The sequence below is a fragment of the Barbus barbus genome, assembly GCF_936440315.1.
Source record: "Barbus barbus genome assembly, chromosome: 40".
Lineage (NCBI taxonomy): Eukaryota > Metazoa > Chordata > Actinopteri > Cypriniformes > Cyprinidae > Barbus > Barbus barbus.
In genome coordinates, this window is record NC_136718.1 from 10,895,358 (window position 1) to 10,910,759 (window position 15,402).

Consider the following 15,402-nt stretch of genomic DNA (forward strand, 5'->3'; position numbering starts at 1 on the left):
ATATATATATATATATATATATCTATATATATATCTCTCATTAGTAATTTTCTTATTTATTAAGAACTGAAATCTTATTAATACAGAGAGAGCTGATATTGAAAAAACATATTATTATTTACACTATATACAACACAATAGTGCAAAATGTTACTACATTTTTATAAATTTTTTATGTGAAGATAGTTTTAACTTGTTTTAAGTTCAGTTGAATGTTATATTATTTTTTAATTTCAGTAACTGTTTAGTTTTACAAATTTTATTGTAATGTTAAATATGTTGAAAAAATATCTATTTAACAGAGGCATCAGTGTCAGAATTGGTATCTGTGATCCTTGCATATATTACATTTGTTTAAAAAGTAAATAAAAATATTAAATATAATTTATTTGATTAAAGAAATGTAATAGTGCACAAATCATGTGGTTATCTTGTGTCTTTTTTTTAAGCTTGACAGTCCCAGCCCTCATTCACTGTCATTGTATTGAAAGGAGTGTCCAGATATTCTTTGTGTTCCACAGAACATAGGAAGTGATTTTACCAAACAACATGATTTAAACATAGAAGTGACACACTTCACCTTTAAAGCTAGTGCAGACTGATAGATGAGTTATGTGTCAGAGAGACGGTCTTGTATCTGTCTTCTTTTTGGTGTTTGTTTGGGGGCCATGTGTAGAATAATGGGCAGGGGTGGGAACCGAGCACACAGATTTGGTTTCGCTGCTCTTCAGAGAGGGAAAGGGGGCATCAGCAGGCAGAAATAGCTCCCCTCCCCTCGCCTCTGGATCAATGAAGGTCCAGTCAGAATCATTGATCATAGCCCGTCTTCATGTAACAGAATGCTTTATGTTTTTAGCCTGTGGCTGACACTGGGGTTTAATATCACAAACAGACACCGATATCAAACTGTCTGTTTGTCCTTCCAATGATTCGATCACATCTGCACACACACTTTTTTCAAAATCTAGCCTTTCCTTCATAGCTTGCTTCAGATGAGCGCTCACCAAGTGTGTTTTGCATGATTATGTATGTATACCTTCTGTGTCAGTGCTGGTATTTTCCCTTTTCATGGACGGTTTTCCTGCTCGATCAATATTCTGCAGTGGAAGCTCACGGTCTGCAAGATGGTAATCCTCATCGGACCTCACAATGTGTGTTTTTTTGTGTGTTTGAGGGCAAATGGATCTCTGTATAAGCGTGCAGGCTTGCATGATTTAGTAGAGTAACGGCACTCTTATCAATACACTCACCTTTCTGTGTTGAAATGATACAGTGTGCTTCCTTAGGAATCTATTGATTCCAGCAGATGGAGAGAAGGCGGTCAAAGACAGAAAGTTCATGTAATGTGCTCAGACATCTGTTAGACATGAGAAATAAAGGCTTTGATGTGCTGGCAGTGTTCCTCCGAGGGCCCAGATAGATCCTCTGACCTTGTGTGTGGTGGATGTGTGAGAATTTGGCTCCTCACCTCTCTCCGTTATGATTTGAGAAACGCACTTCCTGTTGCTACCATAATGTGACATAGCATTTGAAAAATATTTTGCTGTGGTAATATGATATATTTCACAGTAAAAAATGACATTCAATTAGAAAACATGTCAGATGGGAGTTTAATTTATGGTGATTTGATGGTGGAAAGTGGTTCTTTCCATTCTGTTTTTTTTTTTGTTTTTGTTTTTTGATAAAACAAAAACTGAAATAGCATGGGCTTGTGAATCTAGTCAGAGATTTGTAGGAAAAAAAATGAAAAAGGAGAAAAAGTAAAAGGGATAAAACTGAATTATCATTATTGTAAGATAAGAAGGCTGCGTCTAGATTACAATAGTATGATTTTTAGATAAGCTGTCATTTTAATTATTATTATTATTATTATTATTACTATTATTATTTTGGAACACACCTAAATCGAGACCCAAAACGTATGTGTTCACTCTAAAAAAACATAAACATTACTTTTTAGAGCCGATGTGCATTTCTCTCCAGACTAGTATGTGTATCTGTTGTTGTTTTTTTCCTCTAAATCAGTTTTAGTATTGCAGTTCTTGATCAGTTTCCATGGCAGCACACATATATATATATATATATATATATATATATATATATATTTTGTATGTATATATATATATATATATACTTAGCATTCATCCTTTTATTTATTTCTTTTTAAGTCTTTAAATTTATTTATTTTTGCATTTGGAGCCATGTCGCTGTCCTTGCCTTGCTAAACATGGGTAGAGATTGAAGATGGAAAAAGGAGGGGAACTAATTGCAGATTGAATAAGACCAGACACAGAAAACTATCACTCGTTCCAGCCATACATGCAAAACAATCACATAGTCACATAATCAATCATTTATGCTCAAGAAAAATCATGACCGTCTCACTTTTTTGTTGATGCTACATTCACTTTTTCCCTTTGCTGAATGATTCAGTGTAGAAAAAGCACTGTAAAAAGTCCAAACCCAATTCTATTGGTTGGTTCTAAACGGTTGGCTTTCCAACTGGATTAGCTTTAAATGGCACTGGTACCAAAAAACAGACTAGAAGATCCTCAGTGCATGCAGAAGGGGCCAATCTCCTTACAGAAGCCTTTTTACAAGCCCAGGAAAGCAAATGTTGCCCCAGCATTCTCATGCATGCTTGAAACTGTCTCAGAGAAAGACATTCACTTGTATTCATATTTTAGTGCCTCTGTGCTTGACAAAACAGCACGGTGTGCCTCTGAAGGTAGGCATCAATCATTGAAGGTACATTAGGCGTGTGCGCATGTGTATTTATGTGAGGAACCCATATATTAATATGCTGTCTTTTTTTTTCTCCCAAGACCATTCTGTGAACTTCAGACCTGAAGGCAGAAGAATGCCCAGGTAGTCCGACTTCCCTCAGCACACCATTTAAAATTCACTTGCTCCTGAAGTTAATGATTTTTTAAAGACTTTACCCCCTTCACGTCTTAATTTAGACAATTTACAGCTCGGTATACAGCAGGACGGCTAACAAGCTAACCTCACTAATAAAGTCACTCTACAAATGTCCGCACTCCTGGCTCGGAGGTTCAAGTCTTGCGAACGTAAATCAGTTAATAAAATCAGCGATAAATCAGCGATAAAAGGCTCCTTTCATTCTCACCCACCCAAAAGCGTATTATTATGAAAGCAAAGTTAATCAACTAAATGAAAATGCGTGACAGGACAAAGGTAACGCCCAGCCCTGGCTGAGAAGAGACCATCTCCCAAGGACGTCTGCTCTTTGTGTTTTGTGAACGCACACACAGCTCTCAGACAAAAGAAACCCTGAAACACACATGCACAGGCCACAGAGCCCCTCAGACTTTCCGCAAATGAAAGAAACCAGGTGATTGGAGTCGTTTCTATCTGTTATTCTCATTAAAGACATGGAGGAGCTGGGATGTTTCGTGAAGGGGGAAAATGCCAGGCTGTCCCTGCTCTCTTTATCTGCATAGGCAGCAATTTGTCAGAGAGAGAGAGAGGGAGAGAGAGAGAGAGTGGAATGTCACCTGCATGCAGATGAGAGACCGTAAGCATGATCATTAATAAACAATAAAAACTAATAAAAGACCATCAGAACTGAGCTGTAGGGGTGCTGCGAGATGGAGTCGGGGAGATTTGGCCGCTGATGACCTGCATTGTTCTAAATTGGATTAGCTGTGGGGCGCTGATCGCGGGCTTGAAGCGGTTAAATGCGATTTTATAAGATTATAATTGAAAAGGAGTTAAATGTCAGATTAATGGAGGCTCCTGTTTGATGTCCTATTGGAAGATGATTAAGGAGGTGCTGGATTGTCAGTTCTGTGACTTCAGCATGGGAATGAAAATGCGGCAGAATACATTACGCTAGGTTTTGGGGGTGGGATGGGTGTGTGGCCACTTTAAGTGCGATCCTCTTTGTTGTCTACCTGATGGTTTGAGCTACAGCGCGTTTCCTCGTGACCTTTAAAGGCTGTATTTGACCCCTCCCTCTGCTGTCTGTTCCTATCAGCTGACCCTGCTGACTTCTGCTGACCCCTGGGCATCGTTTTTGATCTCTGGGGACTTATTTATAAACAAACATATATCCGATTGCTGTATTCGTAGGATGTTTTATTCAAACGTTGATTAATAAAGTCGGTGTAGGGCTCAACAGTAAGGATGACCTGTTGGCCCAGAGTCACGCCGGTTTCACACTGCAAGCGTAAGCAGGGCGTACGCAGCGCGCAAGCAGGACGGAAGCAGAGCAGAAGCAGCGCGTATCCATTTTGCATTCACACTGGCAGCGTTTGCAGCGCGCACCTGAACCGCGGATTTTGTACAGATTTCTCAATAATGGGTAATAAGTTAGCTTTGTTTTATTTCTATTTAAAATACATTACAGAGGGAAAACGTGTCAAGAAGCTTATTTTTTTAATAAATACGAAATATAAGTTTGTTTTCAATTTTCTTTTATGCTTTGTTTGCGTGTAGTGGGAGTTGTTGACAGAAGGAAGGCAATCGCGCTATAAATGTTGTTAAGAAGACTACGACAAAGGATGAGACGCAGACTTTGGGCACACTCTATGCAGTTTACACACAATGTAAGATGAAGGAAGAATAGCCTACCTTCCTCCTCAACTTGAAACATTTAATTGTATAGGTATATCTCATATTTCTTATATATGTGTGATTATTGTGTGAAAAGTATCCATTTTTAAATACATGTTTTTATTTCATCAGTGTTGTTTCTTTACTGATTGTAATACTTCAGAAACTGATTGGATTTGCATGGCTGAGGCCAACACAATGCTTTATCCTGAACATGACATTGTAGTATTGACAGTGCTTTTGAGGTTGTCATTAACCTTGCACAGTAATTGCTTTTACATATTTTATATATGTGTAGAATAATTTAAATGCTAATATTTTGCTATATGAATTATGGTATAAATTACCAATTTCATTACAAAAAAAACATTACTAAGAAAATCATTTGTAGTTTTTATCTATCTTATAAACAGAACATTTACATACATTACCCATCAAAAACATATAGAAAATCCAAAAAATGTCTGTAATAAGTAACCTTAATCTTCTTAATAGACACGTTTTTTTAATGATCAATTTATCGAGAATTAAGTCTGAAATAGACATACAGTAGTCTACAGCGTAGATGTATGTAGCATGTGCGACCTTATTCTGTCTATTGTATTTAGTTAATTAGCTATTAATTTGTTCGTACGTGGGCATGCTAAAAATTGAAAACAAAAAAGTAAGAAAGGTTATTACTTTCTGCACCGAGTGCTGATGCAACATCCTCCCATGCTTTTTCCTTCGCCTGCAAGTCTTTATATAGTAAATTATGAGGATCATAAATAACTGTATGCTTCTCAACCTCCACGATTAGACGAGTGTCGTCCATGATTGTCTTCTTTGCATTAGCACTAGTACCGTCATCATGATGTCAACATGACACCTGTTCTCACGGCAACTTACTATATAGTTATATAACACATATAGGCTAACATAATTAATACAGTTAACCAGTGACTTAAGCTGAAATAACAGTATAAATTATTTAAACTAATTTTAGTGATTAGAGCAAAAACTTTATTTTATTTATTTTTTTGTAATAAGGCCTATAGTATTATTATTATTATTTGTTTTACTGAAGTTTATACTCGATTTACAACATAGTAGATGTCATTAATTTACATTCTGGGGAACAATTTCACTTTTTCGTGTGTATTTTGTCCATAATCAATGCTTTGTCACTTTAATTGAGCGTAAGCAGCGCAGCAAAAATAGACTCGGCGCCGAAACGATAGCGGCACTGCCGCTCCTGCTCTGCTCCTGCTACGCGCTGCCGCGCCGCCCCTGCGTGCTGTGTGAACGCTCTCATCCGTTAACATGGGCGCCGAAAAAAATATGCGCTGCTTACGCCCTGCTTACGCTTGCAGTGTGAAACCGGCGTCAGTGTGAGAGAGTTTCAGGCAAGTCAACAGCACTTAACAACCACTTGAAAAAGAACAATCACTTGCCCTTTTGGGCCAGTGCTGCTCTGACACTCAAAATCATTTGTTGATCTTGCACGTCCATTTTCATGCCTTAAAAGATTAAATTCGCTTTGCTGTTATGCAAATTCTGCTGATTTGTCAAAGATACTGGTATATAGATACTGGTATATAGATATAGATAACTTGTGAAAGTCTTGAAAGCAGCAATAAAAATGCATCGAAAATGACCAATCAGTAAAATTTTGCATCTCATGTTACCATTTTCCAAATGTCCGATTTATGAATTTATGAAGCTATGGCTATAACTTGTTACAAATGTATATTTGGTAAAGATAATATAAAAAATTATAAATAATAATAATTATAATAAAAAAAAAATTTTTGGAAGGAAAAAAATTCTCAAACTGGCATAGAAGAACAGCTCCTTTAAGGGAGTAGCAGGGCGGAAGACATTGTCCCATCAATAATGCAGTGTCAAATTTGCATGTAAAGTTCCTTAATCGATCAGAGTTGGCGCTGGGCTGGTGATGGGAGGTATTGTGTGATTGGCAGCTCTGGGGGGAATGCGTCTGTTTAAACCGAGGTCGTGCCGTGCGGCAGGGTGGCAGGGTTTCCCTTCAACAATAGGCATGAGCAGATGGGTCCTCACCCGCTGTCCCTGGGGCGGCTTTTACTTTCGCCTGTCTAATAAATCATCCTCTTCCGTCCAGCACATTATGCACAGGTATTTCATTGCTTTACAAACCCAGCACAGCATGTACAGCCAATTGAGCCAGTTTGAGATGCTCATGTTGATAATAAACACATGTTCCAGACTGTAACTATCGAACAGAACCACTTGAGCTCTTGAGATTATTTAGAGACATTCATTTGCGGATATAGGTGGTTATGTGATTAAAATGGGATGATGGCTGTCCTCCAGAGGTGGGAGGGCTCGGCAGGATACTATCAAACTGAACAAGTTTCTGAAATTATGGAGAAATTTAATAAGTCAAGGGAACAAATCAAGTTTAATAGCCATCATTACATAGTCATTATTTTTACAATAATACATTTGTGTCATTTTAGGTAATTTCTTATTCTTTTCCTTTTTGGAAAAGAAATTCTGAATAGGACAAGTTCTCTCTGAAATATTCTTTTGACTGGTTTTCTATGAATTATCCATACCATTAACATTACAAATGTACTTGAAGTGTCATCCAAACTTGAGGAAATTATGCTGTCAAATGTGGCCAAAAACAGAATGCTGTGATTTATTTGATTCACATATTTATACAGGCATCCTCACCGCTGACTGCTGTGAGTTTAATATAATGAATGGAGAAAAGATTTATTCAGGAAAACAATCATTTACTTGATCGTTATGAAACAGAACAAATTGCTAATGTTCAGAAATTGATTAATTGAATGCAGAGAAAATAGGTTATGATTTTTATATATATGTATATATTTCATAAAAATATCTATGGTATTTCACTAATGTTTAACAGTTTGTGGTCAGTAAGATTTTTTTTATCTGTTTGAATGTTTCTTATTTTAACCAAGGCTGCATTTATTTGATCAAAAATACTGTAAAAACAGTAATCTTGTGGCTCATTTTTACAATAAAAAATAAGTGTTCTCTATTGGAATACATTTGAATGTATTTCTGTGAAGGCAAAGCTGAATTTTCAGCATCATTAGTTTCACATGATCTTTTGAAAATCATTAATATGTTGATTTGCTGCTGAAAAAAACATTTTCTATTATTATCATTGTTGAAATCAGTTGCACTGATTAATAGTTTTGTTGAAACTGTAATACATTTTTCAGGATTTTTTTGATGAATTGGGATTCCATCAATTATGTAAAATTGTTGTCCAACAATGTAAAATTCAGTTACTGTCACTTTTGATACATTTAATGCAGCCTTGCTGAATAAAAGTTTTTTTTTTTTTAAAGATCCCCAAAATTTTCTTAATTTGAACAACGTTTCATAACCTTGCTTTTTACTTTTAATTCATGTCCATGATAGGAATACTGTGAATACTGTTCATGACCGTAGTTCAACGTCTGCTTATACAATATCATTTCATTTGAGATGCTTACCTTGGAAAATGTTTCACAGATTTCATCTGCATTCAACATTTCAATGCATTCAATGTTTATCAGCAGGTAAATCATGTATTTATGTAACCTTATATACAACAGTGCAAACCATTATTCACGCATGCATAGCAAATATTAGTTGATACATGTTTCTTTTAATTATAAAATGATTCATGTTCATTGATTGATTTTCATAGCCGTCACAAGGCAAAAAACTGTAATGCCTTAATTCTGAATCAGGCTTTAGAGCAGTCATAATGTGAATTTTTCAGTAATAAATAATTTTGATCATGTTTATACTGTCATGAGAATAGATATACTGACGTTGTGTACTATACTTTCTTTTTTTTAACACTTTTGCACTGTGCTTTGGGGCCCAGTTGTAATTTTGGTGGTCTTGGTGGGCCGCTGCGCCTGTGTGTGTGTGTATATGAGTGATGCTGTCACTCAGCAGGGGACTGCTCTCTCTGACAGCCCTCCTCGTGGGCCTGTTTGCCTGCCAACATCACGGCCCAATCTGGCTTTCACATCTATTCTAGTTTTGCGCACACGCACAGACGTGGTGCCGATATGAGCAATCCTGCCTCAGCTGTCGGACTGACATCTCTCTGGCTCTCTCTCCTCAGGATGACTGTTCAGTGAGTAGTGAGGAGTTTGATATGAGTGACCCCACATGGATATCAGCTGAACGTCACGCCGCACTGTCTGACCTGAACCACCCCTCCAGCGCAGATAGGATGCACAGCCCGCAAAACACACACAAGGAAGAGGACGGTAAGAGACACTGTGTGCTCATCTGCGTCTTAATAGAGGGTTTGAACCCCGTGATTACTCTAGAGTCTCAAATGAAATGCACGTGTGCATGTTTTCAGCACAAGAAGTCATTTCCTTAATCAGTATTTTTCTCTTGTTTTCCAGTAATCAAATCTAAACATCCTTATGCAGTTTTCCTTCTAAATAAATGCAAGATGTTTTACTACAATTCATAGGAAAATTCATAAATAAAAGTAATATTTGTCATTTATAAAAACACAAATCTAGTTATAATTTAGTGAGGTGTTCTTTTATATATAAAAATATAAAAATGAAAAATACTGTGACAAACATTAAAAAGAAAAAATACATTTCTATTGATATTTATATAGTTTTATACAGTACTGTTCAAAGGTTTGGGCTCAAAGGCTGCATTTATTTTATTTTATTAATAATGATGTAAAACAGTAACACTGTGAAATATTATTGCAATTTAAATAACTGTTTTCTATTTGAATCTATTTTAAAGTATAATTTATTCCTGTGATGGCAAAGCTGAATATATAGCATCATTACTTCAGTCTTCAGTGTCACATGATCCTTCAGAAATACAATAAAATGAACTACAAAAAAAAATACAATAAAAACAATAAAATGTTGATTTGGAGCTCAAGAAACATATTGTGTTATCAATGTTAAAAACAGTTGAGCTGCTAAATATTTTTGTGGAAGCCGTGATACTTTCTTCATGACCCTTTGAGGAATAGAACTGAAAAAGAACTGAAATAGAAATCTTTTGTTACAATATTAATGTCTTTATTTTAATCTCACTTCTCAAATTTAACGCATTCCTTCTGAATGCACAAGGAAATTTAATGATCCCAAATTCTTGAAAGAAAATTTTAAATGAAAAATAATAACGTATATTCTATATAGAAAATATATGTTAATAGAGATAAGGATGAAAATAAGGCAAAAATACTGATAGGTTTATGGCAGTGGTGTTGAGAGTGAGTGTGTATGTGTGTAAGTAAGTAGATAAACCATGTTCTTTTACGCACACGGTTTTTTGAGAGCGGTGGAATGGCCAGAATGAGGCGAGAAGAGATGTAGGTATCGATTGTGATCGAGTGGCCTCCTCCCTGCAGCTTTCAAGGAAAGAAAAGGATCTGGACAAAGAGAAAAATTTATAGACAGATGAAGATGAGATAAGGAGGAAAAGAGCGATGGAAAGAGAGTTCTAAAGATATAGAGTGGTGTGGATGTAGATGGTTAAAGGAAAACCATTATTTAGCAGAAAATTGTTTATTCAATCATCTTTTACTCACATTCATATCGTTATTCTCTTCCATGAAAAACAAAAGAGGTATTCTGGATAGGGATGGGAGAAAAAAATCGATCCATCGATGCATCGTGATTCTCTCTCCAACGATTCTGGATCGATTCAGAGAATTTCAGAATCAATTCTGAGCTTAGTTTTTAACCAGATGTGCAATGACGCTGAATTTGCTTTAGAAACACCCCTTCTCCTTGCTTCCAATTCTTCACATACACCACTCAAACCTTCCGTAAAATAATCTTTCATAAAGTTCGGAAAGGTTGAAGCGGTTTACCAAGACATACACGGACTTCATTGCACAGGATGTGTTTGATGTTACACTTGAAGTGTGCGGTCTCACCCGTCGGTATATTCCTTACAAATGCTCTACGAAGTCATCATTTATGTGGTTTGGAATGCAGTGGACTTGTATATTTAAAATATGAACCTCACTAACAGAAGGCTACTTTCAATTGCAAATGTAGACTGGAGCATGCGGCTGTGCGCGACTCCGTGGTTTAATGTATTTGCGTCTCAAAATGGTTTTATGACGCAAAATTAATGTAAACACAGCCAGTTATGTTTTAAGGGATTAAACGGACAGGACAAACCACAGTACTTCTTATATTTCAAAAGAGATCCGTGCGTGAATGCAGCTTAATAGATCTCCTGCTGTCTATGATGTCATAGTAAAAAACAACCCTGCTGAAAAAGACAATAGAAAATATAATGGATTTAATGATTATGATGGGAATTGTATTGGTTTTAATGGAAACTATAATGGTGTCTACTGGTATGTGATGGATTCTATTGGTGGGATGTTAAATCCTATTGGAAAAATGCCCAAAACACACTACAAAAAGGAATTTTGTAATGGTTTTACTTGAAAAAGCTTTCTATTGGGCTTCTATTGTTTTGTTTTTTTTAGCAGGGAAAGATGAAGAAAAATCACTCACAGTTCTTGAATGGAAAACGTTCAGATAATCTTAAATACTGAAAGCACTCTTTGTTTGTTTTTTGTTATATGTTTCTATGCTCCTCTTTATTATTTGCTACTTGCTAGTATGTTTTGAAGTTATAGGCTATTAGTTTAAAATTCTTAACATACAACTGTTTTAATTATTTTTTTATTTGTAATTATTTTAAAAAGTACTTAATTACTTATGTAAGGCTATGTAAATGTAAGGATTTTTAAAATTCGAATCGTGAGGTGACTAAAGATTCTCACCCCTAATTCTGGAGACTGTGCTGCTCTTTATTTTTCCATGCAGTTACAATGAATGGGGACAGAGGCTTTATTATTGACTGAAAATACATCTGACAAAGCTGTCCTTGGCACGCTCATGAGAGAAGTAGTGATGTCTGTTGGATTTACGAACATTTGTTGTTTTAGGTCTTTAAATCTTTTCAACATATTAGTTAATTTGCTTCACAAAACCATTCTGGATGATTCATTTATAAAAATCAGGCTGAATTCAGAGCAAGCTTCTCCAGGACTTTAAAGTCAGTATTTCCTCGCTGCGTTCTCCAGCAGCTTCTCTGTCTGTGGGTGACATTAGCAACCCAGAGAGCTCTGCATTTAGATAATGATGAGAAAGAAGAGTGTTTTTTCCTTTCCTCCCTCTCTTGTCATCTATGGTAGAAGTATAGCTGTAATCTTTCTGTATTGAAGGCAATCTCAAATCTTCAATACAGAAAGCTGCTTTTGAAAAACATGCATGCAGTTTTCTTTTCAGATGCTTTTAATAAATATATATGCTGTATACAGATGTATACACACACCCAGAAACACTCAGTAAAGAAAATGAGCTACTGAATCACAAACTCAACCATGTCCCATAGTGACTACTATCCCAGCACCCACCTTTTCTTGTTCCTTCATCCATGACAAGTGAAGGATGTGTTCACAGAGTATCAATGAATTCCTATCAGAAATACATTGGTTTGAAATAGGATTTGACATACTCTGTATTTTGTAGTAGAATAATGCTGTAGTTCTTAAAGGGATAGTTCACCAAAAAATTTAAAATTGTGTAATTTACATATTATTTACCATTGTGTTCTTACAAAAGTGCAGGACTTACTTTCTTCTGTGGAACACAAAAAGAAAATATGTTGAAGAATGTTTTGGCCCAGTTGACTTTCATTATAAAGACATTTTTCAGAATATCATCTTTTCTGTTCTGAAGAAGAAAGAAGGTCATGCAGGTTTGTAATGGCAAGACAGCATTGTAATTGTTCAATGAACAATAATAGATAAAGTATGCAATAATTTGAAATATTTTGTTTTATTTGCAGTTTTGTCTCTACTGTATTTTACATGAGCCCAAGTTTATTTGTATAGCACTTTTCCCACACATTGGTATGTTCAGTTTCACTTTCAATAAATTAGTTTAGGCATGGTATTTATAATAAATGCTCTTTGAATGCCTCTGTAATTGTTTTTTAATTCCTGTTCTTTTCTGAATACCATTCAATTTAAAGGAATTGGACTGAGGAGAAATAAAATACATGATTATAGAGTTTATAATGTTTTAAAATATGTAAATTGATTAAAAAATAAGTTTGAGAGTGTAGAATACTGTATTGCGTTTTGCAACAGCTGTAAAACTTTAGCACTCTGAGGGCTATCAGCTAAGAAAGACCCCCTCAACCCCTTTATCAGAAGGACTCTTACAAGAATGTATAGAGATGATGATGATGATGGTGATGGAGGAAGGGAGATGGAAAAAGAGATAAAAGAGTAAAAAGAGGTCAGGTAATCAAGACGGCTCTCTCTGACTGATTAGAGTTGCTCTTGAAAGTGAAATGTTCGGCCACAAAGAACAACTTTCGTCACCTCAAAGTGATTTCAGATTGCCTGAACATGAGGAGACACGGCCAAATGTGATCTTATGTATTTGCAGAAAGTTTCTTCTAGGAGGTTACCATGTATTAGTTGTAGTCGTCTCTCTCTCTCTTTTTTCTTTGTACCAATTTGACCTCTTGTAAAAGTTAATCAGTGTCTAAATGCACAATTATTCCTGCTGCAAATCTCAACTCATCTTGGCGGTGTACATGTAGTTTGTGAAGTGTAAGTTTTCTATTTTACATGCAGATGTTAGTCTAGTAGCTAGAAGAAGACTTTACTCAGTATGTTCATACTGAAAATGTCATAACCTGCAGGTCTAACTGCTTCCTGACCACCTGAGTGTGTATAGGTGTTTCACGTCTGGTTTGTGTGAGATCAGGGATATGAAGTGTCAGTCTTGATACTGTGGCCGTGACCTTGGTGTTGTGACCTCCAGGTGCATAGATAGTCAGGGGGATGGTTGAGGTATACATTGAGACCTGCAGGATGGAGAGAATTGACTTAATTACTAACACATCAGTATGAGGGAAAAGCACACATGTAATGCTAAACATGCTGCTTTATCTCACACTCACTACGTGATCTCACACTTTATCTATCTCTTTTTTTATTTTTCTACAAGGTCCTCAGACTGATAAACTCCTCTTGCACTATATATATATACACTCTATACACCCCCTGACAAAAGTCGTGTCGCCTATCCAAGTAGGAACAACAAATAATAACTTGACTTCTAGTTGATCATTTGGTATCAGAAGTGGCTTATATGAAAGGCAAAGGCCTCTAGATTACGCTTATTTTACCAAAATAAAATCTTATCATGCCTTGATGTTTAATTATTTAATTAGGACAGAAAGGTCAGACTTTGCTTAGACAAAAGTCTTGTCACTTAACAGAAATAATGTACAGTACAGAACATAAAGTCATGGTGCAGTGGAAAAATAATTAATATTGTGTATGACTCCCATGAGCTTGGAGGACTGCATCCATACATCTCGGCAATGACTCAAATAACATATTAATAAAGTCATCTGGAATGGCAAAGAAAGCATTCTTGCAGGACTCCCAGAGTTCATCAAGATTCTTTGGTTTCATCTTCAATGCCTCCTCCTTCATCTTACCCCAGACATGCTCAATAATGTTCATGTCTGGTGACTGGGTTGGCCAATCCTGGAGCACATTGACCGTCTTTGCTTTCAGGAACTTTGACGTGGAGGCTGAAGTATGAGAAGGAGCGCCATCCTGCTGAAGAACTTGCCCTCTCCTGTGGTTTGGAATGTAATGGGCAGCAAGAATGTCTTGATATCTCAGGCTGTTGATGTAGCCATCCACTCTGCAGATCTCTCGCACGCCCCCATACTGAATGTAACCCCAAACCATGATTTTTCCTCCACTGAACTTGACTGTTTTCTGTGTGAATCTTGGGTCCATGCGGGTTCCAATAGGTCTTCTGCAGTATTTGCGACGATTGGGATGCAGTTCAATAGATGATTAATCGGAAAAATCAACCTTCTGCCACTTTTCCACAGTCCATCCTTCCTGCAAGCTGTGGGCCTTAACAAATGCAACACGATTTTTTAGTTGTCTTCTGTTTAATGCTGGTTTCTGAGCACTAATTCGGCCATTGAGACCACTGCGTGAGAGAATTCGACAAACTGTTCTTGTAGATACAGGAGTTTCTGGTGACCAGTTGTTATGTAGCTCTGCTGCAGTTGAAAAAGGTCTGGTCCTGGACTGTCGAACCAACAAACGGTCCTCTCGAACAGTTGTCTTACGGGGTCTGCCTGACCTGGGCCTGTCATGAACTTCACCAGTTTCTTCAAATCTTTTTCTTATCCTCTCCACTTGACGTTTAGATACATTAAAGATGTCTGCCACCTCAGCAGGAGACTTGGTCTTCAGGCTCTTGATGATCAGCACTTTGGTCTGTGGTAGAATCTTTGGCATGCTGTCAGAAGTCAGGATGCATTTCAAATGAAGGTTGGGTGTGCTGGGGTTCTTCTTCTACACACCTGGGAATGTGTTAATTACAGTATTTGTCACAGGTGACACTCTAATCTGTGATTGGTTGAATCCTTTAAAGATGTGATAACACTTTTTTTGTCTAAGCAAAGTCTGACCTTTCTGTCCTAATTAAATAATTAAACATCAAGGCATGATACGATTTTATTTTGGTAAAATAAGCGTAATCTAGAGGCCTTTGCCTTTCATATAAGCCACTTCTGATTCCAAATGATCAACTAGAAGTCAAGTTATCATTTGTTGTTCCTACAACTTGGATAGGCGACAAGACTTTTGTCAGGGGGTGTACATATACACATATATCTGCACAGTTTTGTTTTATTTAACTGGTTTGCACTCTATCTGCCATGTGCCTTATGCCACTTTATCAATCTCTTTCTTTA

At 36.5% G+C, this 15,402-nt stretch overlaps 1 protein-coding gene across 3 annotated transcripts in view; it reads left to right on the forward strand.

Annotated features, from left to right (window-relative positions):
- Window positions 1–15,402, forward strand: part of LOC306859926 (nucleolar protein 4-like) — a gene marked incomplete at its 5' end in the record, with an annotated part of 102,576 nt that overhangs the window by 39,589 nt on the left and 47,585 nt on the right. For all 3 annotated transcript variants that reach the window (XM_079401341.1, XM_079401343.1, XM_079401342.1), the window contains one exon: window positions 8,702–8,849. In XM_079401341.1, coding sequence (XP_079257467.1) covers window positions 8,702–8,849 — 148 coding nt within the window. The remainder of the gene's footprint in view (window positions 1–8,701; window positions 8,850–15,402) is intronic.